Source organism: Fringilla coelebs (genome assembly GCF_963513975.1).
Source record: "Fringilla coelebs genome assembly, chromosome: 9".
Taxonomy (NCBI): domain Eukaryota; kingdom Metazoa; phylum Chordata; class Aves; order Passeriformes; family Fringillidae; genus Fringilla; species Fringilla coelebs.
The window spans coordinates 6,063,378-6,087,562 of record NC_140067.1 but is presented as its reverse complement, the minus strand read 5'-3'; the positions used below and the strand labels follow the sequence as shown (position 1 = coordinate 6,087,562).

General features: G+C 42.2%; 2 protein-coding genes across 10 annotated transcripts in view; one reads left to right on the top strand and one right to left on the bottom strand.

Annotated features, from left to right (window-relative positions):
* The window catches only part of EPS15 (epidermal growth factor receptor pathway substrate 15), a 68,449-nt gene extending 45,444 nt beyond the window's left edge, over window positions 1–23,005 (bottom strand). For 4 of the 7 annotated variants that reach the window (XM_084211760.1, XM_084211761.1, XM_084211765.1 and 1 more), the window contains exons 1-3: window positions 22,892–23,005; window positions 19,466–19,581; window positions 19,269–19,376 (exon numbers count right to left, since the gene is read on the bottom strand). In XM_084211760.1, coding sequence (XP_084067886.1) covers window positions 19,269–19,337 — 69 coding nt within the window. In that variant the 5' untranslated portion in view covers window positions 19,338–19,376; window positions 19,466–19,581; window positions 22,892–23,005. Of the gene's footprint in view, window positions 1–2,077; window positions 2,183–2,396; window positions 2,485–19,268; window positions 19,377–19,465; window positions 19,582–22,891 lie in introns of those variants that run through there. The other 3 variants (XM_084211762.1, XM_084211763.1, XM_084211764.1) reach the window with 2 other exon arrangements.
* Window positions 22,848–24,185, top strand: part of OSBPL9 (oxysterol binding protein like 9) — a 57,722-nt gene continuing 56,384 nt past the window's right edge. For 2 of the 3 annotated variants that reach the window (XM_084211768.1, XM_084211769.1), the window contains exon 1: window positions 22,848–23,043. In XM_084211768.1, the coding sequence (XP_084067894.1) occupies window positions 22,933–23,043 (111 nt within the window). In that variant the 5' untranslated portion in view covers window positions 22,848–22,932. The remainder of the gene's footprint in view (window positions 23,044–24,185) is intronic. The other variant, XM_084211770.1, reaches the window with a different exon arrangement.

Genomic DNA, 24,185 nt, shown 5'->3' with positions numbered 1-24,185 from the left:
AAATACCCTCATCTCAGTTGGAAATACCCAACGTCTCAGCCATGCTAAAGTAGTGTCAAACCAAGCACAGGAAGGGGAACAAAAAATCGGACCCAGTAGTGAGTTTGAGTGCAGGTTCATGCGCCTCCTGCTCTCTCCATGTGACCTAGAGCAGATCCCAGTGATCTGCACAACTTCACTGCTGCTGGCCGTAACTGATCTCGGTGCAGCCACCACTGCACTCCCCACCCCCTGCCCTCATTTTCACTTCCTCATGCTCTTCAACAGATTCTGAACACTTTAACACTTGTGAGGACTTTTTATAACCCAAAATTTCCACATGTTAGAATCTATGTTGAAGAGAATTATCTTCAGGCTTGCTTGACTTCCTAATGCAACACAAGAAGAAAAAACAAACAAGCCAAAAAAAGAAATCCCCACATAAATGGTCAACACACAGAAATATCTCCCTCAGTTTAACCACTGTTGTAAGCTGCAGCCACAATGGTTTTAAGGATACTGGCAATTTTTCTGCTTCTGTCAACATTATCACATTTGTATTTAGTCCCCCATCCATGTGAACAAAAAAGTAAAGAAATTCTACAATGAAAGGATTACACAGCCTGTAAACAATAATGTCTTGCTGTAGAACACACCAGAGCTGACACCCCACTCCTCTCCCCAAATCAAGAGACAGAGCAGCTCTGTGAAAACTTCTTTCCCTTCAGTAAGCAGATGTTTAAAGCTTTTTCATTTACTTGAAGACTATTAAGAGACTCAAGACAATGCTAACTTAGCCATTTTAATATAAAGCAAGCTTTCACAAAAAGTACTATACTTCATAACTCTAGACTTCTACCTCATACCTTTAGACTCCTAAAGACACATTTGTTTTCTCACTTTTCACTGAACTACTCCATCTTTCCTTGAAATGCTTGATATTTTCAAAAGCAAGCTGTGTAAGTAACTGCAAACTTGTGCAGCCTTGCTGCCAGCTTTTTAAGTTTACTTCCATGTGCTTAAGCAATTCATTAAGCTCATTTACCCGCTTTGCTTTCTGTAAATGTCACAACTGGCTATCAGACTGAAGCATCCCAAGCCAGGATGGGGAACCAATAGGCCCACCTCAGCCTTATGTCATGTAGGAATGGGAATTTCTCATCTCACTGCTAAATGAAATTAAAAAGTACCAAAAAGTGCCGTTCATTAGCTATCGCAGCTCTAGGGAAAAAGACATGATCCTAACGGTATAGAATAACCTGTGTGAAGTGATTCCATTACTGACGGAAAAAATGCGAGCAACAAGGATTGAGGTGAAGTGAGATGACACGAGCACGAAACAGGGCCAGAGTCTCCAAGTTTCAGGGCCATCACCTGCACAGCTCTTCACTCTAAGGCACCTGTATGGGCACTATGTGACAACAGTGTCCCCACAGCACGGGGCCCACCAAACCAAGGTAAAACGATACTGCAGGCAGTATCTCCGGAGAGGGGTTTCTGTTAAAACAAGGAATTCGTCTGTCCCTCCCAGGGTCACCTGCCCATGCTCTCGCTGGCCCGGAGAACCCCTCGATGTGCCCGCGGGGCTGGCACCGGGCACGGACACCTTAACCCAGCGCTATCGCCTTTCAGCCCCTCCGCGAACGCTCCCCGAGTCCGCCCGCCCTCAGCGTTCCCGGGACGGGGTTCGCCGGGCTCCAGCCCGGCACCCCGAGTCCTACGGAGACAAAAGACGGACCGCGACCGCCGCCGGCGCAGCCCCGCCCGCCCAGGGCCGCTCCCGGGCCGGGTCTCCCCAGCCCCGGGCAGAGGCACCTGCGGCCGGGCGGGACCCGTTCTGCGCCCGTGGCACCCCCGGGTCGCGGCGCGGGGCTGCCCGTCCGCCTCCCCTCGCTGCCGTTCTCCCTCCCTTCCTCCCTCCCGCAGACACGGACACACCCCCGCCCCGCCGCCACCTGACAGCGGCGGGGCAGCGCTGCGGGGCGGCGGCGTCCGCACAAAGCGCGGGCCCCCGGGCAGCCCCGCGGTACCCGGCCGTGCCTGCGGCGGGAGCGCGCGGCGGCGGCCCCGCGGCCGGGCCGGGCGCGCAGCCCCTTACCTGTGCCAGGGAGAGGCGCGCGGCCATGCTGTTCCATGCCCCCGGCCGGGCCGCAGGAAGGACGCGCCGGGCCCCGCCACTCGCCGCACAACTTCGGCAACTTCCCCAGCCGGCCCCGGGCAAATCCCGGCACCGGATCCGCGCCCGCCCGCCGGACGGAGCCGGAGCTTCCCCCGCCGCCACACGGCAGCGCAGCCGCGCGCAAAACCGGGCGCGGAGTGCCGGAGCCGGAGCCCGCTCGAGGCAGCTGCAGCGAAAACCCGGAGCCGGAGTCCTTGGCCTGACATCCCCCCCTGCCCGGTGCTGGCCTCTCCCTCACCTTCCCTGTAGGCCCTGCTTCAGATGGAGATGCTTCCAGCATGGTGAATGGTTGCAGTTCTCCAGTGCAGTCATGACACAGATGGGGGAAGTCCCAAAACAGGAGGCGAACCAGGTCTGGGCTCAGTTGCGACAGAATTGGGCACAAGGCCCAGGAGGAAGCGGCGCGTGAGCCCAGCAGGATGTCCTGACCCGACACATCCTCACAGCGGTGAGGAGCAGCCTGGGCTCGGCCTCCTGCTTCCCTCCACTCACAGGAAATCGGATGCCTATCCAGGCAACTCATGGTTGTGCACATCCTTTTGTCTCTCTGCTTGTACTCAGGGCAACAGTGGCTCTTCTGGAAACCAGAAGAAAGGGATGAGCAATCCTTATGGTAGGAGAAACCATGAGACATCACAGGCAACAAGACACAAAGGAGAAAGCTGGAGTGGGGAGTGAACTGCACCACATTCTCCAAACCCAGGGGAAACAATTGTGTACAGACTGGCTGAAAACAATACTTGTGTCACCACTCATTCTCCTGCTCCTCCTGTACCTGCTCACCTCCTCCCACTGGCTTATTTCCACTCCTGCTCTGAGCTCTGCACTGCCTCAGCATACATCAGTCACTGAGGGCTGAGAGAAAACGTTCCTATTTTTATACTTTAACCCAAGGTGGTTTAGGCACACATTTAAATTTGAAACATGCATTTGGACCAGCAGGAGGAAATTAGCTGAAGTCATACTTGATTACTGAAAAGCTTTCCCTACATGCTTTGTTTTCTTTATCTGTTCGTAATTCTCTACCCCTCTGCATTGTTTTTGTCCTCCTCAGCTCAGTCGTGTGCTTGTGCCCCACCTCTGCATCCTGTCATTCCTCAGCTGGCAGTCATCCTGAGCTGCTAGTGCTCATCTTCTGTCCTGAAACGTGGGATCCCTCCTTCCCACCTATTCCTTAATAAATGTTTTATAGAAGCTCTGCTTTACCAACCTGCTTCTCAGCCATTTTTTCAGCAAGAAAAAAAAGATATGGAGGGGAAGAATATAAAAAGTAAACAGAATAGATATAAAAATATTCACGCCATTCACATACTTACTGTCACTTCTCTACTCCACCTCACACTTTTCCCATAAGAAAACTCCCTAGAAAACAGCACAGACTTTATATATCTAGGTTGATTTTTTCTTCTTTGATTAAAATTGGAATTCTATCCCAGAATAATTAATACCTGGAAATTAAACCAGAAGATTGTAAAGGTACAGCTGCGTCTCCTGGAGACAGCAGTATTTTTGGGAGGGGGCCCCTTGGTAGACATTTAGAGAGTCTGGGTTTCTGAGCTGCCATGAGCTCATGTGGGTGCCTTTTGCTCTGTCAGTTGTTTCCTTCATCTCTTAGTCTTGCAGCTGGGCAGGGACTGGTGGCCTCTCAGGAGAGAGGTTACACCCAGGCTGATGTGTTCTCACTGCAAAGAGAAGGAAAATGCAAAACAGGGACCAGGGATCTGGCTCTGGAGTTGGAGGTTTGATGCCGAGAGCTGCTCTGAGCAGGATTTTGTGGGCAGGCTATCTGGCTCAGCAGTGTTCTTGCTGCTGTTCCCTTTCTGTCCAGGGTGTTGCATCAAGTATTTCCCACCAGGTCCAGGAGCATACCCAGAGCCACAGCAAGGCTCTGGAATAAGGGTGTTGAGCCAAGGGACTTGTTTGTGCAGGTCAGCCAGCAGAGCTGTGTCACCCCAGAGCACAATCAAAAGCCCCAAGTCCCCTCAGAGCAGAACACTTGTCCAGTAGGGAGGTCTGCTCCGGCCGGTCTGCTCCTGAGGGCCTGACCATTCTGAACCTTTGTGTTACAAAATAAACAGAACAGACCCCCCATTTTACTCCCTCAAACTGTGAAGTGCACAGCAGTCTGCATCCAGAGAGCCTTCCCACAGGGTTCTCCAAAGCTGCAGTGGCAGACTCCAAGTTGCACCTGCAGCTCAGGAACAAGCAGGCAGTGCCAGGTACGTGGTTATGTACCTTCACCCTGGCTGTGCACACTCAGTCATCAGGCATGACCACTGTGTCCACAGTCAGAGGACAAGAACCACTGAAGGTAATCACTGTAGCCTCTACAAATTACAATAATAATGAGTTTCATATAATCAACATTGAATTAATGTGGTCACGTAGATCTGTTGCTGATCATTCTGTGCATCTCACAGACAAATTGTCCTGGATGCCTCCAACCACCTGAGTTAAAACAACCAGCTCAGAGCCTCAGACATCTCTGTAACAATCACAACAGCACTTGTCAGCCTGCTGATGGTGAATGATTGTACTGCAGATTTCACAAATCTAGAATGACAGCTCCCAGAAGGAAAACAGCTCTCTGCTTCTCAGCTGGAATCGAGATGTCATCACCTGACATTGGATCACAAAACTGGACTTCATACTAACTTTCAGCCAAGAGAAAATCACAGCTACTAAAATTTACTCAAAGCTGTTGGCTGATTTGCAAAACAATGCCCTCCAGTGACCTTCTTGGCTTAGCCATGAGCAGCTCACCAGGCCTTGGCTAGGGTGGAATAGCTCCTGAAATCTGGAACAGAGGGATTTTCTAAATGTACCTCTCCTCTTATTCCCTCCTCAGTGGAAACCTCATTCTTCTGTCTCTCCCTTTGCTGACCTTTTGCAACATCTTCTGTAAATTGTGTAAGGAGTGGTGGGATTCTGTGCTGGGTTTTCAGGAAAGCTTGTTAAGAACATAAGAAAGTCAAAAGATCAATGAACTGCAAGAATTTTAACAGCTTCCTTTTATATCTTTTTGCATTCAACATGAATTCTCCTGCAGGAAATGTTTATCTGTAATCAGCTCTGTAAGAATTGCTATTTGTTGATTTTTTGTTGCAAGATCCTCTACTACAGTGCACTTTATGCCCAAAGGACATGGCAAATAGTATTAGCATGCTTTTATTTGTAAGTGTAATAGGATTTTCTATGATCCTAAGTACTGGCATTTTGACAAATAGGTACCAATCTCTGTGTTTTTTATTGTTTCTTTAAAAGTACAATGCACAAGGTTATGTCTGCATTGGACAAACAAGGGACTGCTAACAAAACAAAACTAGCCAAATGGCTGGTGAGGACTGGGCCTTGCAGCAGTGCAGCCAGCACAGCAGCAGCACAACCATTTTGGTGCAAATCCCCATGTGAAACACCGTGTAAGAGTATAAAGTGGCTTGTTCTGGTACAGCTGAATTTGAAAAATGTGCAAGATAGCACAGAAAGGCTCTCCAGCAGTCAGTCAAACATAACAACCTCTGTTTTATAGCTCTCCAAATATGATTGTTAGTAAAGCTGGTAACATTTTAATCATATCCACTGGTCTCCCCGGAAATAACATTTAAAGTGTCCATCTCTTCCTTTCTTAGAGCTTTGGTCACCCTATGGATCAGCACCCAGGCAGCTCAACACAGCACGCAGGCATTCAGTGTGACTTGCTCTGCTCGTTCTAGGCAAGGTGTTACTACAGCCCATGAGCACTCCGGAGGCTGAGAGAGGAATGACTCAGCCCTGCCTCCTGCATTCCTGAGCACCAAATGAGGTACCCAGCTCTCTGGAATTCCACTGCAAAACAGAGCAGGAGCTGCAGCATTGCGTACACAGAACAAAAAATTTAAAATAAGAAGGATTAAGCCACTTTGAGTTTTACAGAACAAAAGGAAATATATGCATCAGCGCACAAAATCCTGGCCAGAAAAAGGAATCCCTGCTCCATGATCAAAGACTGTAATGCAAGGGAACCTGCCCACAGGCAAACAGACATTGCACAGGTTTCAGAGAGCCTAGCAACACCCATGCTCCTGACACAGAACAGCATTTCCCACATCTAGGTTACTGAACCATCCCTCCTGAGAAACAAGGAAGATCATCACACAAACTTTGACAACCTTTGGACTGAGGGGACCTTTTATCAGATCATCTCAGACTACTTTCCAGGACTAGTGACACAAGCTGGTTTAGGAAGTCACCACTGCAGGTGTGCCTTTATCTGAAATTCACCCCAGGATATGCTTTGTGTGCTCTTTACATTTTATGCAGCTGCAAGTTTTCTAGACAAAGGGTTGCAGATAGGCTGCTATGTTTTAAGGGCACAATCATCTAGCCAGACTCCAACAGACCTTCTGTAGAGATCTGTTAATCTCTGGGTTTGTTTTGCATAAACCATGTAATCTGTTGAGTCCTACAGTGTATCTTCTAGGAGGATGTCTAGTTACCAGAGTATGTACATTGATCATGATGAAAACTGCATAGGAATAATCTGCTAATTCATCTTGTGCTGTGCTCTTGTCTTCTTAAGGTGGTTTGCACACTTTCAAAGTTATAGCAGCTTTGAAAGTATTTCAAAATGGGTTGTGGGATGATCAAATGCATAAAAACTGTAGCAGTATTAAAGAAACACAAACTAGGATATTAAGGTAATGGCATATTTCTTCATCTCTAAAGTGTTTTCTGTTCAGATGTTCAGAAGTATTGGAATATATCTGAATTTAACTCCTTCATCTGGCAGAAACAGAGCACAGTATGGAATCATTGTACCTCTTTGTTTTGTAAAATGATGTCATCTATATTGCCAGTATTCAGAAATGCAAAGGCTAAAATTGTTTTTGAACTGTAGTAATTAGAAAGAACAATATTGAATTTTTATTAAGAGAATGGTAACATTGAAAATAACCTGAATAGGGCTTGAGTGAATCTCTTTAATCATATTTGATGGAAGAGTTGGCAAATCTGAAATGCAGCACTACAGATCCATGCTATTTTAAAGCATACACAATTTATCTTTTCTTTTAGACTGTAAGCATATTTTCTCAAACTAATTTATATTAGCCAGTTTCACAAGGCTACACCTCATGTTGTAAAAGAATAAGAGAAAACGTAGATATATACAGGGAGTCAGCTTGACCTCTAGATAATTAGCTGGATGACTGACAGCACAATGACATTTTTTATTCAAGACCATATCTGAAACCCAGGAAAATCTTCAATAAGCATTAATTTGACATGTCCAGCTAATGTAGCAGTTGGAGATTTCGCTGTTCCTTGAACAGCTTAATACATGTTCTGAAATAGAACAAGCAGTAGTACTGCTGAAACAGCATCAGTCTTCATTATAAATTAAACACATCAATACCATAGTGTGTAGTGTATATTAAACCAAAATGAGGATTGAAAACTAATATATTTACAAAGTAGCAGGCAGAAAAGCTTTTACCAACAGTTTCTTCTGTTCCCTGTTTCCTTCAGCATGTTGTCTATACCACAAATCCAGGGAACACATTGCTCACCTTTCTGAAACAATTAAAAGATTATTATGTTTTAAGAAAACAGAAAATATTAAAAAATATAATCTACACACTGAATCCCCAACCTTCCCCTAACCTAGAATTAGTTTACTTTGCCCTTCACAAAGATTATTAATTTCAGAATTGTAAGATACATGAAGTAATTAGATAAAAGAGCATTTGGTATTTTTTCTTCTTATTAAATGGTTTGTCTTTAAGACAAACTCATGACTGTTAATGGTAAAACACCATTTTTAGGTATTACTGTAATCTTGATACTAGCAAGTGTTTCTTCTTGAGATTTCCTTACTTGTCCTCCCAATCATTTTCATCTCTCTTATCTATTTTTACCTTCTCCACGTTCTTTCATTTTCATCTGGTCTTAATCACAACCATAACAATGTCAAAATGGTTCAGAAAATATTAAAAAAAAAAATAACACCAATGCAGTAACATTGGTCATAAGACAAAAAATAACTTTCACAAATCACAGTAACCTACTACAGCAACCCAGTCTTCAAGCTGAGAAATTCAGGTACCAACATTTAAATAATATTTTTTAATTCATCCTTATCCAGGACAACACAATATTCATATTTAATTTTACACTGGTAGTTAAAACTTCTCCTAAATGTAAATCATGTTCCACTTGCTCTCAGCAATGAAGTCTCTCATGTGTGGGAGCTGCAGTGAGAGAACAGAGATCTCAGCTGGGTTAAGGCAGTGAGTGCCAAAGGTTCAGTGAGATGAGTCAAAAGGCTCAACAATAGTGGAAAATCAATCATATTTGAAAAGGTGTTAATGATTTAGCCCTCAGAGTAGACAAGGACAGAGATGATGTGACCATTTTACTTAACCTTGATCAAGTGACATTTAAAATGGTGGTTTTGCTGCTATAGAAAAGCCCACAAATTATTGACAAATACAGTGAGAAGCAAGAGCAAAGCATTTCTGTCCTACATCTGTATCAGTGCTGAGAGCTGCAAAGGAGCCTGCAGGTTGCACTCTGTGAAAGCTATCAAATACCAAATTGCAGTGCTCTTTCTGCAGGCAGAAGGAATTTCCACAGATGCTCTTTCAGCTGCATTTCCCCTTCTCAAAAGCACAATCCTGCTGTATGTCCATAAAAGAGAAACGACCATGTGGGATTTTTTTATTTCCAGCCCTGTAGCAGGGAGTGGAATCTGTTCTGTTACTTGGCCAACTGTTGCACAACATCAGCAGGCAAAATGTTCCTTTAAGTGCAACACATATAATCCCACTGGTGTCAACACATAAGACTAAGGAATGTCCCCTTAAAACATATTTGTCTTTATGAAAAATGTTTTAAAAACATACAATAAATATCATTATTAAAGACTGAATATTCTCTATTGCTGTAAAGGACAAGATCAGTAAATAGTTCACAATTCAAAATATGTTCTCATTTGATTGTACACACAATGCTATTAGAATATGAAATATCCTTAAATATGACCAAGTAATTTGCTTAATGACTGATTTGTTTACTGGTTTGTTTGGTTGGTTGATTTTGTTTGGGGTTTTTTTTTTAAATTAAGTTGCAGAAGTAATGCAGCAGTGATTGAGCCTCAATGGAATTGTTAAGGTGTGCATGTGACTGATCAGATGCAAGAGGGCATTAATGGACTTTGAACTCCATCAGCTGACAAGGACTTGCTTTCCTCTGTGCCACTTTATGTTCCTGTCCTGTTATCTCTAATAAAAGATATCTCACCTGTTGAACAGGTGAAGCTAATGCAGCTAAAACCAGATATAGCTATGCAACAACTACAAAGTGAAAGTCTGGTGACCATTCATAATAAAATGTTTCTTTAAATTACTTTTAGTAGCATTGAAAGCAACTGTGGAAAATTCAGTGTAATCATCACAGTGACTTTGAAAAATACATCATGGATTTAGTAGCTTCACAACAGTTTTTCAATCAAACTTCCTCTCTTTAGAAATAAAATTCCATTAAATATATACTGATTTTAAAAATGCACTGCAGAATCTGAAAAACTCTGTTCACTCCCACTGTTATTGGTAATACTAATTTAAATGTGATTCACAAAATATGAGAAACAATTGAAGAATGTTATTTATAAATACCTACATCAGATTACCAAAATTATTGATGATGATGCATAAGCATCAAACCACCAAGATTTTTCAGATCCCCATATCAATTTAATTTGTTGAATCAGTTCAATGACAAACAAATTTGACCTTCTCTAGAAGGACAACCCCCCCTCCCCAAAGTGCTCACAAGACAAATATATATCAGGTATAAAACTGACACAAAGAACACTGAGGTCCAAAGGAGAAAAGGATCAAGGTTTTAGGTATAAAACAGAGGCAGAAGCCATATAAGGCAGGTAAGGTCAGATGGATGAGTTTTGAAGAAACAAAAGATGTATCCTTCCTGAAAGAATCTCCACGATTCAAAAGACATTCAAATTCCATCCCAAACTGAAACATTCTTGATTGTCAGTCTCTGTGTCTTTAGTGAAGAATTTGTTGCTGTTGAAATCCAAGTTTATTGTAATGTTTTTCCTTACAGAAATATATGTACAAAACGATTTAATGAATTTCTCTCTCCTTTCCTTGTGATAGCAGTAATGATGGTAAAAATCACATATATACAGATGAGCATGAGAAAAAAACACTCCAAAATCATCAGTAGAGCTATTTAGTTAACTGTAAAATGAATATATAGATGAGTTACTTAATTTAGCTCAACTCCTTAATTTTTCTAAGTAGGGAATAAATCCCAGGCTAAAAATTAGCTGTGGGTCTCCTACAGAGGACTGCAGAACAGATCCATGTTGTGCTAGATGGCACAACTGCCAGCCCAGAAATACAAACCATGCAGGTACCTTGTAGAGATCAAGGTGAGGAAAACCTGTATTGTTGTATTTCTAAATACAGGTATATAGTTGCTAATTAAAAGAATGGAACAGAAGATCTTAGGTGGGAGTGTGTGGAGGTTTTATGTGTGTGTTAACTGTATTTATCATGTACATTGGACAACAAATTGAAGCAGATTCTACAGCCAGGACTTTTGCTGCCAGTGAGACTTGAAAGGGGAAAAGTATCCAAAGGTTGCTTCACAACATGGATGAAGAAACTTCTGATCAAAGTCTCTGACAGAAGCACAGAAGCTTGGATTGCTTCCTTGGGTTTTTTCTAAATCCCTTCATGGATATTTTTCCAATCAGGCTACTAGAAATTACTGTATTTTTAATTTAATTTCTACTTCAAGAAGCATGGTAGGGGCAGGACAGGAGGCTTGGCATGTGGAACAACTGGCACAGATGAAAGCCAGCCAGATGGCATTAGGCTAAAAGAGTTCTCTTGCCCAAAATATAGCACCCACGTCCTTGGCAGATTCTAAAACCAGCACAGAATCTGTCTCTGTCTCTCTTTACCATTATCACACAGCTGACTTTTATATATATCTGCAGTTCTGATCCTTGCCCTTACAGCCTTGCAATAACTTCACAAATTTCTCCTATGAGGAAAGCACTTAACAGGATTCAACAAGGAAAAAATTTTAATTAGACTTCTTCTTCTTTCAGGTAACTCAATTTTTTAACATTGCTGGAATATTGTTCATAGATTCCTGTAGCTCTTTGGGGATTGCTAATTAAAAAAGTAATAGAATTTAATACTTGAATAAGTAATGTAATATGAAGATCTATTTTATAGCAGATGAGCAGATTAAATATATCACAAAAAGTAAAACGCCTCAAATTTTAGATGTTGCACATTTAATTGCACATATGCAGTTATTTGATTAAATGAACTATGTGAGCTACTTGAACCAAGAAGAAATATTTCCAAGCTCAGTCTAATCTCATAATTAAGACTCTTCATGTACGTCGAATAAGATCTGCCCAAGCAATACAATATATCTACATTTGGTCAATGTTCTCTTCACAATTTATTATAAACTAAACTAAAGTCTGATCCTCATTGCCAGAGGACTCAAACTTTGCTAATAATGCCATCTGGTAGTTTGCTTAATGTGAAAACCTGTGAAAAAGAAATATAATCCTCTAGAAAGAGAACCTGTGACAAAACTGCATTTATCCCTGAAATCCCCTGGTTAGTTCTAGATTTACCATTCTTTCCATCACTGCACTCTGTGGGCCAAATTTTCTTCTCATACACAACTACACAATTGCTATCCAAGTGCACAGGTTCAGACAACTTCATGAAGAGCAGATGGTCTTATGTCAGTCTCTGGTGCTTGCAAAGAAATCTCCTCCATCTCCAGCCAGCATGAGATTCAACAGCCAGAAAAGTTCTGCACAGTGATCATGAGAGGGAAGTAAAGTGTTCCCCTGAAAACTGGACAAGGAAATGCCTAAAATTGCAAGCTGACTGAAAGAGTAAAAGGAATTGAGTCAGCATTCTGGGGAAAGGAAGGAAAAGGGAGGGGTGGAACAAGCAGTGCATTCTCAAAAAAAAAAAAAAAAAGTATGTTTAAAGCAGATACCATGAAAAAGATAAGTGCTACTAGTATGCCATAAATAATATAAGACTCACATAATGCACCATTAAAGTTTATGGATCAAATCTTCTTTCCTGGCCATGATGTACTTAGCCATTACAAAGACTCTAACAGAGTTGGGTACAGTTTTCTGATTCACTACCCAGCCCAGTTCATCTCTGGCACTTAGATGGGACTGGAGATGATTCATTAATGGAAGGAGCCAAATTGCAATTTCTCTACCCTACAATCCCTTTAAGACACTGTTTAAAGGGGCTGTAAAACTGGCTAACATATTACCTCTTAGTTCATTCAGAACTTTTCAGTCTAGAAGAGAAATTTCCTGGACCTTGGGTGCTTTTCTCTTGTTTTGCCTTGCCTGAGCACTGACAGAGGGCCCAGGACAGTGAGCAAGGCCTAAGGCTTCCCCTTCTGAGCCCCCTCAGGTTTCTCCAGCTGTGTGAATGCTTCAATTTGTCCCGAATAAACAGAGTTTATTTAGATGTGTCATGCACATGTACATGCACATCCATGCTCACTGATCACTAAACTGCAAAGCCAATTCAAATTTCTGGTGTTCAGGGGAACTGTAAGCCTGGGTGCAATGTGCCCTCCGAGCATGCATAATCTGAAACAGATGGCTCAACAGATGAGCTGCCAAACACTCAAGGCCAATTCAAATGCCATCCAAAAGTAAAAGTTATGTGGGATAAAAGTTTTTCTTGTCCCATTTTAGATAAACAGGGCCTATCTGCTCAGAAGATGATTCTTTCTCATTTTCTGCTTGTCTACTTATTCTTTTCAAATATGGCATGCTCTAGAAAACAAATTCAGTTTTTAACAGCTGCCAGCATTTTCCAATCTCTTGGTTGGGTTTTTTTAAATAAAGATCTATACTCTGGAGTGAAGAGATCGCAGGGTTATTTGAGCATAAATTAAGGAAAGAGCAAAATACAGGAACTTTCTGACCTTTAAGGCTGCAAAGAAAAGGTTGAAAATATGAAGTGTTCAGAAACCAAAATTCCTTTTTAACTCATGCTTTGGTTAGCAGCGCTTAAGCACAAATAAATAATTTAGATTGCACAGACTATGAAGTGTATTGATTTCCCATTTAAACCCTCTGATACATGGTACTAGAGAGCTCTCCCCAGCTTGTGATACTTCCTAGCTTTTCCACAGGACTCCCTGCCCACAGCTTGTCTAAGTGGAGGCATTGTTCCTGCAGGCATTATTATGCCTTAGGCAATGCCTTCATTGTAAAGTAAACCTGATTTGAAGCTACCATATGTCTTGATTTTCCCATAAATACCGTGTTTTGACACCTGGAATTTTTCCTGAGGTTGCACACATACACACACACACACACACACACACACAGAAACACCCACAAAAACACACACACACACTAACACACACACACACACACACACACACACACAAAAAACCACACACACACATATCTATGTACATATATAAGTCTATTAATCTGTCCATCTCCCCAGATTCTGTTATCTAGGTGTCTGAATTTCTTAACATCAGGAATCCTGACACAGGACTATTAAATACATTCAAAAAACCCAGACAATGGCAGATTGCATACTGCAGAGTTCTGGTGTTCATGAAAAAAAATGAACATTTCCAAAAACTAATTACACAGTCTGGGCACTCACAGTACAGAATATGCCTGTGTGGCTGCTGGGAACAGAAATGACAGCCATCACTTCAGTCAGCCAAGCACCACTGAGATCAGTCACACTGCAGAACATTACCTATGCCTCACACTGCACCAGCTGACACCGCACTGATCATCCCCTGAAATGTTTAAAGCACTACAGTACTACAGTTAAGGATTTGTGGGTGTAGAAGATTCAAGCTAAAACACACAATGAAATTGTAAGTTAACTCCACAGTCAAGACAAAGGGTGCAAGACTGGTCCACTACGTACAAGAAAAAGAAAATTCCTGTCTCTGTGTTTTAGAAATTCTGTGCAATGAGTAAATGTAATGCAGGGACTGCAGCAATTAAATGTAAGATATCACTGCTGATATTTAGCAGAATAAATTCTCATTCAAAAGCATGAACCCAAACAGAAGCAATATTTTACAGACAAATGAGTTAATTTTATCAGTATGTAAGTGACAGCTGGATCTGTGTAGGATTTTGTTTTGTCTAAAATTGACAGATGTGCAAGCCAAAATCTGAAAGACAGATAAGACAACAGCTCATTTGCCACTGGTTTTGCTGTATTTAGAAGAGCTGTATCTGTCCTCTATTTGTCAGACTAGAAACGTAAACCAAAGAGTGTAATGCTAATGATACACTCAGATCCTCCTCTTTTGCTTATGCATTATGAATAGCAGAGCTTAACAGGGTAGTTACATGCTTTAATCTCTGAAGTCAGTGTCATAAATTTTGCTCTTGATTATGTACATGTAACTGCCTCAACACCAAATGTTGTGAACAACATTTGGTCTGTTTGGCCTGGAGTGAAAACACCCAACTGAACTCATGCTTTGCTTTGCTGGTAACTTATTTCCAAAGGCTCAAGGCTGCTAATCTCCAAACTACATTGCACGTTTGACCAGTAAATTAGAACAAATTACTTATTGTGTATATCTCAAGTACACACAACACTGGAAGAAACTACCATGTCCTAAACATTACCAACTTCAGTTTATGCTATGCAAATTAAAGTTTCACAGCAGACTTTTTTTATTGTTAGACTTCCTTGTAAGTACATTCCTTACAAGCTTATTTTCAAAAACTAATTCTCTTGGGCAATGGAAAGCAAATTATGTAACTCTCTGTTTTGTCAGTTGTCCAGAGAATTTGGTTAACTCCAGTAGCACTCAGAGATTTTAATATTAATGTTATTGTAGGATTTTCTTAGAAGTTACACTGCAGTTAGTGCTGCAATAGTTTATTGGGGCATTGGGAAGTTCACAGACTGAACTTTTGAAACTTGGAAGCAAACTGATGCAATAAGGCCTGGATTTTTTTGGCTCACAAAGTGAGTAACAGAGCTGCCCTGTGTGTGCGGCTGCCTACAAGCTGAGTAGGATTTTCTTTGTTTCAGTCCATGACATCTGGGTGTATTTTAACAGTTCTGAGCAACTTCAGCTTCAGCAAAAATCTGCAAAACTGTTCATGTTGGAGAAGTGGAAAAGTAAGGTCTGACTACTAAAATGTAAAAATTAGGCTACAATATTATTAAAGATCCCACAGAAAAACCACTCTTACTGAAAAAAACTAAAACCTGACAACCCAAAACTCTCCTTGAAATAATAGTTTAAAGAGTCCCTTAGTGAAAATAAGTCCCCAAATGAAAAGAAAAATAATAATATTAATGATAAAATAATATTAATATTAATAATAAAAATGAGCAGTAATGTCTCAGAAGAAAGGTATAAACAGCTCAATGTCCTGTCTCCAGGAGTGTCAATAGCCAGTAGCTATGGAAAATAGTAGGAGTGGAAAATGTAGTGACACTGCTCTGGTGGACTTCCCAAACTTCCAGTGATTTACAGTTCAGAAGTCACCAGAGCTGGAGCTAATTCTTGTGAGTGGTTGTTTTACTTTGGACAGCAGCTTAATGTATCCAATAATATATCCAAGGCTTTTGTCTTCACCCTGCCAAGACTGAAAACTCACCAGGGCGTGTAAGGGCTTTCCCTGATCCTTGAACTGGATTTTCTTCCTGCTTGTACCAAACTGATGGAGCTGCAGGAGGTGCTGCTGTGAACTGAAGCCTCACTTCATCTGGAGATCTGATGTAGCTGCATTCTGCACAAGTCTGAGAGTTCACACATAAATGAAATATTCTCCTGACAGCTCCTGAGAGCTGACACAGTGGCAAAGCACCCATCTGCTTTCTAAATTCTGGTCCAAGTGCACATCGTGATTTTGGGGGAGCAATCTGAGTGTATTCTGCTGACTACTTATTTTTCTTCTACTAAATTAGTTTTCTCTTTCTTTTTTCATTTCTCATAGAAGAGAGAGAGAGAGAATTGAGTAGGATGAAAAAAAATTTCTGCATTTTTGCTTTCATCAGAAAAAGGAGGAAGCAAATCCTTTAAGTAGGCATGAAAAAGGACTTTTTCATTCTCAGATAAGAAGAAAAATTCTTCTCCAGTTTTTGGTAGGATAAACTTTGCTAGTTTTGTCTCTCATTCTTACACAAGAAACAGTAACCCCAAAGAAAAATCTTTTTGGCATCCCAAAATCAGGGCAGTATTAAATGAGGGCTTATACTGTTCATGGACTCCTCCTACACACAAATCCCTGGGAGTGATGCTAGACCTTAAGAAAAATTATTTTACCCTAAATTCCAGAATAAAATGTAGAGGAGACAGAAACTCATTGACACAATAGAAACTTAGTTTTAACAGATACCACTTTAATACCTCTAGTTATGGAAATCAAATGAGCAGTAAAGGCACACACTGTACATTGTGTATTATGATGGATTGCTTAGCTCTAGGTCTCCCCAGTTTTACTTTTATCCTTCCTTTCATCACTTATTTAATACCCTAAAAATTACCACAGTCAGATGTCTGTTATTAACCTGGACAAAAAAAACAAACCAAACCAAAAACCCAAAAAACCAAACCAAACCAAGCAAAAAGACCAAAACAAAACAAAACTAAATAAACCCCAAAAACCCCAGACAAACACACAAACAAAACCAGGGGAAAAAAAGATAGGGAAAAAGGTATTTTCCCTCCAGATTTCATCATGACTTTGTACCACTGAGTGTGGATACTGCTCATAACAGCCTAAAAATATGCATATATTTTGGAACCTATCTGTATGTATAAAGACCATTTTTAAATACTACCTTTGATATTGCTGCATCTATTAATAACAAATAAATACAGTGTATAAAGAAAAACAAACAGTCCTTAGGTGAAAATAAACACAGCATATAACCCCTATGAATAGTGACAATACTCTAAAATATTAATTGAGTTCTTAGCTTTTCCCTTGCTAAATTTGCCACACATCAAACTCTAAGTCTAAATTTTATGAGAAGATGATGATGGATGTATTGCATTCTTGCTAAATTGACTACAAAGAGCAAGTAACCCTACCTGAACACATTAATAGAGCAAACACCAAGAAAAAAAGGTGAGAAAGCTTTGGGAAAAGAGATTATACTTATTTGCCTTTTTGTAGCAGTGGGCTGCATACCACAGCTGCAATGAAGGAAACATTCCAGTTGAGCAGCATTCCTCTGTATCTTTTCAAAGCCTCTGTGGAGGCTAAAGTAGGAATCACTTATTTGTGGTTGAGAAAATAGCAGGGACTTCTGCATTAAATTTTAAATACATTCTGCTGAGAGGATGATAAGATGCTTAAATCAAATGATGAGACATTACCCATCTAAGCAATGCATTAGGAGTATGAAATGGGATTCAGCACGCTGCGAATTCAAACTCCTGTATTCAGCAAAGACTCATAGACTCACACAATACCAGGTTGGAATTACCATATTATCCTCAAGGATTATATGGTCCATTCTTTCTTGGTGAAACTACAGACTAGACAATATGGTCCAGCACCCTGAATTTTAGACGTGTCCATGGCCTGTTGATCTCAAGAGTAAATTATGATATTTTAAGTTTTATAATACAATAATACAAAGATGACAATGAATTGTTCACCAAAATTCATTGCAAGCATTTTTCTACTTGCTACACTGATTTTCAGATTACCAGAGCTCAGCCAATGTAGAAATGGAAAATAGCCTGTATAACTATTTCTTCAATATAAAGGCTAGGTAGTTTTAAAAATTATTTTGTATTAGATTTATATTATATTTAAGTTGCAGAACCTGTTAGGAGGTGCTTTCCCCATTTAATTTTTACTGCTCTTAATTCCTTCCTCTCAGAACACTGAAGATCTCAAGTGTGATCAGGATATGTGGGAGGAATTCTTTGTCCTCTGAGTAAAGTGAGTGCAGAAGATAATCACATTTCTTAACAGCCAAGCCCCTCAACAAGCCCAGAAACATACTTCTTGAAGAGATGTTGAGTCCTAAGTGTCAATCTACACACTCCTGCAACTCCCAGATAACATTATGTCAAACTGTCATGCAAAACCTGAATTTACTCTTAAGAAACCACACCAAAAATTTAAGTTTTGTTACTGTTCCAAAGCTACTCCAATTTATAATGTCCTTAAAACGTGTTTCTCTGTAGACCTTTTAACAGGATTTGGCCATTAGGTGAGTCACTGGAGTTGCTTAATTAAGCACTTCCACTCCCTGTTTTTAACACACAGCAACAACATCTGACAAACTCCTCCCCGTCCTGCCAAGGGTCCGTGCCAGCGAGGTGAGTCAGCTGCGTCTTTGCTGCATCATCCCTCTGACAGACAGCACTACCAGGGAGGATTAAATAACTGCACACAGAACAAATCTGAGTTTCTGCATCATCTCTATCTTAAATGCAAGAGAGAGTCTTCAGCCCTGTCTTAAATGGTATTGCAGTTTGGCTGAACATATTCCATGGGTTTTGGGGAACTGGCTCCAATATTCCAGCTCTAAACACACCATGGAGGGATGAGATTCTGAACTGCAGGAAGGCAGATCTAATGTTCAAAAAGAAAAGCCCCTTCTCTCGTGAACTTCCACCAGACACAGCCATAAGCAATATGCAAAAACAGAACAGGGATTCTGAGACGGGATGACTTGATTCCCATACAACCTGTTATAATTTGATTTTTTCCAGAATATACTAATATGGAGTCATTTAGAAGACTCAGAAAGGTCTGCATAACCCTCAACGAAGTTCCTGATCCCTGATCAATTTAATGAATTTACGACAATTCATTAAAATCAGAGAAAAACTAGGTTAAAATGGACAGAATTGGAAAAATGTATTGCTAATGGCTTTTATTTCATTCATAGAGGAATTGGCAAGAAAGGCCCAAGAGAATTATTTGTTTGCCTCAGAAACCAGCTACTGTCCTCCTTCCACTGTCTTGTAGATTTTTTTAATAAACATTGGTATTAAAACCGGTGACAGTGTAATAAATCTATTCAGAAAATCTACTTACAATGGCACTTACTGTCATACTTGATTTAATTGTCCTCTTTGAAGAATGACTGCTTGTAGGGTGAAGGCGATTCTCTCCCATCTATCTTTCTCTCTGTAATCCCCTAAACCAAACATAATTCTGAAGAAATAAAATAAAAAATGTTTATGCTCTGACAATGCTCCTATTTGTAGTGTAGTTGGGATGCACATAGAGGGACTAGAAAATACCTGTAAAGGCCAGTAGCTGGAGACTGAGGATGACACAGAATGCTCCATCTTCTACTTGATTGGAGTTTATTACTGCATTTGTTACCCGTAAAAAATAAAATGGATGGAACGTTTCCCTGAAGGTACAAATAAAAGACATTATTTGCTATCAACAAGTGAAAAAAGACTCATCCACTATCAGGCTAAAACATAAATTGTTAATTAGGATGATTACATTATCAGTAGTTGACACAGTGAACTTACAGGACAAGCAATACAAAATTAAAGTACCAGCACATTTCTGCAGTTGGAAAAGAAACTGAAACAGAATGTTATTTGTTCTCTTCTCAAATGCCTTCCTTATGTTCCTCAGAACCCCAAGCAATTGCAGCTGTTGGGAGAACCAAAAGCCACTTTCACTGCTGCCAGTCATGCTCTCAGACACCCTGAAGGAAACCCACAAGCCACAACTTCATCACTGAGGTTCTTCTGAGTTCAGCCATAACTTCAGCAAAATTACAACAGAAAAGCATTTTCTTCATAAAGAATCAGACTTCCAGCGTTCTCTTGCTTCCATTGTCTACCCTGGTCCTTCACTGTTATTCACTCTGACCAGCAGTGTCTTCCTTTTGGCTAGCAACCATGAAGATTTAAACTGTAATGGGCAAAAATATAATTTACTGGACATGCTTGGACAAAGAAAAATAACATAGAAGAAATTTTTAAAAGTAGGGTACAAATTGGGATGTCCTGGAAAACACAGGAAGGACTGGGCATATCTGAGGTTTCCCCCTACATTCCTGCTGGGACAGTCTGAGTACCCTGGAGGCCACTTTATGGTCAGGAAATGTGTGTGTGGCTGGGACACAGTGGCAGGATAATAAAACTGAGACATCTGTGAGGCAAGAGAATGGTGCTGGACAAGATTTTCAGCTGATGGAGCAGTGCATGAAACAAAGGCAGCACAAGGTGACAGCTGCTCCCTTCAGCCCAGTTCTGTTACCTGTGCAGTACATTGTTCTCCCAGGTGACAGTAAGTACTAAATGGTACAGAGGGTGACACTCCAGTCTGAGTTGTTGTGTAAAATATGGAGAACGTCACAATAAAACTGTCTATAATTACAGAAAATAACAGCTCTTTGTAACTGATCCAGATGGAATTCACACAGAACATGTTAAAGCAAACCAAATTCTTCTATTAAGAAATTCCTCACTAACTTCTATTTTAAGTGATTTTTAATTTAAAATAATTTATGTTAATGATTTAAAATAAAAAGTGTATAAAAAGAGATTATGGCACATTGCAGATTTCAGTTTATTGATTTGTTTAAATGAACTAAAATGTTTGCATTGATCTTTCAAAAGAATTTGAATAGACCCCAAGAATCTTTATGAGAAGGATCTAGGTAGTTCATCCTAAATCCTTCAGCAGTGCCCTCATGATTCATGCTCAATATAGGGGAGTTATCTGACAGGCACAGATCATCCTGGCAAGAAAGTGCATAAATCTGTGTGATCTACCTTGGATGCTCAAAGACAGCCATTTCAAATATACTTATTTATTTCAGTTTGTGTGGGGCTTTCTGAAAAACAATGATTCTCTGATCTCTGCCAAATTACTATAAGAGACTATCCACACTACATTTCTAAAAGAGACCTTGAGCTGAATTCCCCCTTTTATACCTGTTAACACCATTTTTCCTATTCTAAACTTTTAGCTAAAACGAGATATCTAAAATACATGCTTTTTCTGGTGGATACAAGCCTTTGTCACATTTCCCCCCAAAAAAGAGAACGAGAACAAAGAACTACTAAGATATGCAGTGTAAACTGAAGTTCAGGAAATTCAGCCTCTGACAAACCAAGGTAAATAAAAAGCTCTTCTGTGGAGAATTTCCTATTGTGGATGCTCTGCCCACACACGGGTTTTTCAGGGTTAAGCCAAGAGGGGTTTTGTTCCATGAGTTCTTTGCATTGTTTCAACTTCTGTTGCATAATAGAGCCAAAGGAGTGATCTGAGATAATAAAGCTCCAGTCCAGCTACAGCTTTAACTGGCAGCACTAGTAATGTTCTGGTACCATCTGATGTTTTTTGTTTTGCTTGCCTGGGTATAATCTCTAGGCAGCCCCGCTTTGTTTAGTCAGTGAAAATAAAGAACAAAAACAGACTACTAAGGTCATATGCAGCTTGAACAAAAAATGTTATCTAAAGTAACAAGCTGGATTTCAAAATCAAATTGTGCATAAGGTACCTTAAACTGGTAAGCCCATGCATAAACATACCACCAGGTGACTCTGAGGAGTATCAATGCTCCAAATTCCCGTTGGTGACAAACTAGTGTATGATGTGACATGTGATATGGGGAGACAATTAGAAATCTGGAATATTTCTTATGTCCTAAAACCAAACACAGTGATTCTTTTTCACTAAAGGGGTGATTTCCTATTAAATTTTGTTTAACTTAGTATAAAGTTGCAGTGTTGTGAGACACTAAACCTGTTTTAGCCGAACTATAAAGGCATTTTAATAGTAAAAGAATAAAAAAGGGCTATAAGGGGGAAAGGAAAAAATGTTACTAATGAACACGGAAGACTGCACGATAAACCTCATGGTAAAAACACTAACTTCTGCTGCTTTATTGTTGATCCCTAGGAAGGAACATGAGTATCCCTATGGGTCCTTTGAAGATTTCATGTTAAAGCACAGCTCAAGTTCTGTACTTATGTCAGAGGAGATCAGTGCCAAAACCATGCCTTGTGCTGAACAACAGATTTGCAATTGTCCGTAGCTCCTGGGGAATTCATTCCACATTCTTGGATCAGTCCACAGGAAAGCTGTGTCACATTGAAGCTTTAACTTTTAAAGGTCATCTCGAGTCACGGATGGGTTTTAGACACTGTGGACGTGGAGCACTTTGAAGAGAAGCCCCCTCGGACACCATTGTTAAGCCCACTTTGGTTTAGACTTAAGGCACTTCGGACACGAAAAAAGCCGAGAGGCAGAGGGACAAGTACACCAGCGAGAGATGCTCAAAGCTTCCAAGCGGTGCCAAATGTTTTAGAGAGAAACTAAAAGGTTCCAAAGTGCTTTAGGGGACAGGATAACGCCCTCCCGCCCTCACACTCCGCAGGGCCAGCGCGCCGTGCCCTCACGGCACCGCCTCACAGCCCTGCCTCGCGCCTCGCCCTCTGCCTCCCCCGGGGCCGTGAGGAGAAGCCGCGGGGACGGAATCCCTCAGGCAGCGCCCTCAAAGCCCGTACCCCAAACTCCATCTCTCGGGACACCGGGGCCGCCCCCGCCGGGCCGCGCTCCCCTCACGGCCCCTCCCCGCTGCGCGCGCAAACGCCGCCCCACTGGGCAGAGTGGCCCCGTGGCCCCTCCCCGTCGCTGCGTGCTCCGCCCCTCCCCGCCCGGCGGCCGCCGAGTCTCTCCCCCGCTCCCCTCACCGAACGCGCGGCGTGCGCGGCGGTGCCGGTCCGGTGCTAAGATGGCGTCTATCATGGAGGGCCCGCTGAGCAAATGGACCAATGTGATGAAGGGCTGGCAGTACCGCTGGTTCGTGCTGGACTACAACGCGGGGCTGCTCTCCTACTACACGGTGAGGGGCGGCGGGCGGGCCGGGCGGGCGAGGAGGCGCCGGGGACCGGCTTAGGCGCAGGGTGGGGGCGGGGAGGGGACTCGGGGCGTGCGGGCGCCCGGGCGGCCAATGGGGAAAGAGGAGGCGGTGGGAGCGACCAATGGGGGAGGAGGAGGCGGCGGGATCAGCCAATGGGGCGGCGCTGCGGGGAGATGGAGTGGCGGGGGCGAGGGGCGCTGTTGTTGTTGGCGGCGGGCGGCGCCGCCGGCGGGAGCGGCCGCGGGACCCGCCCGGGCTCTCCCGGCAGCTCCGGGGCCGCGCTCCCGCCTCGGGCGGCCCGTGTCCCCCTGCCCCGGAGCCTTGCTCGGTGCTGGCCGAGCGCTGCCGGGTCCCTCTGCTCCCCGCCCTGTCCAGCGGGAGCCCGCGCTGGCTCCGATCTGGGGGCTCAGCTCAGCCGGCGGGCGCGGGCGGTGCCGCCTTCCCGGGGCCGTGCGCGCCCCGCGCTTCGTTCCCGCGGCTCTCGGAGCGGTACGGCCGCGCTTGGCGGGCTCGCTGCCGCCCGGCAGGTGCCTCCCAGAGCCGGATCGACTTTCCCGTTTCCGTTCAGGACTTCCCACTTCCCAGCACGAACTTTTTACTGCGGTGTGTTAAGAAACAGACACAGTGACGCTTTTCTTAACTTTTTTTTTTTTATAACCCCTGACAGATCCTGCCTTACTGGCTTGTTCACCTTCCTTATTCATATTTTTACATAACTTACACCTATTTTAATGTAGGAATTAATATTTTTCAAGGATGCACCCTGAAATCTGAAGGCTCACTGGGTGAACTGCATACATGCCCCAAAGTTTTCTTCTCATGGAGCAATTAGTGTATCATGCTGAATAGAACACATACAAAGTAAACCTGTAGTAAGTTGTAATAGATTTACAGCAAATAACTTGACATACCACATTGCCTATGAAGCTTTGTTTGTACAGAAGCATTGCACATAAAACTTTTTTTCCCTAAATCTGGATTTCCATTATACTGAGAGAGGCAGGGGTAAGGCTCTTGACACAGAACTGTCACAGGCTCTCAATTTTGTTCATGTGGGTTCAAAATCTCTCACCTGGGAAGTGGATGGAGAAATGGAAATGCTTTATAGTTGCTATTTAGTGGCT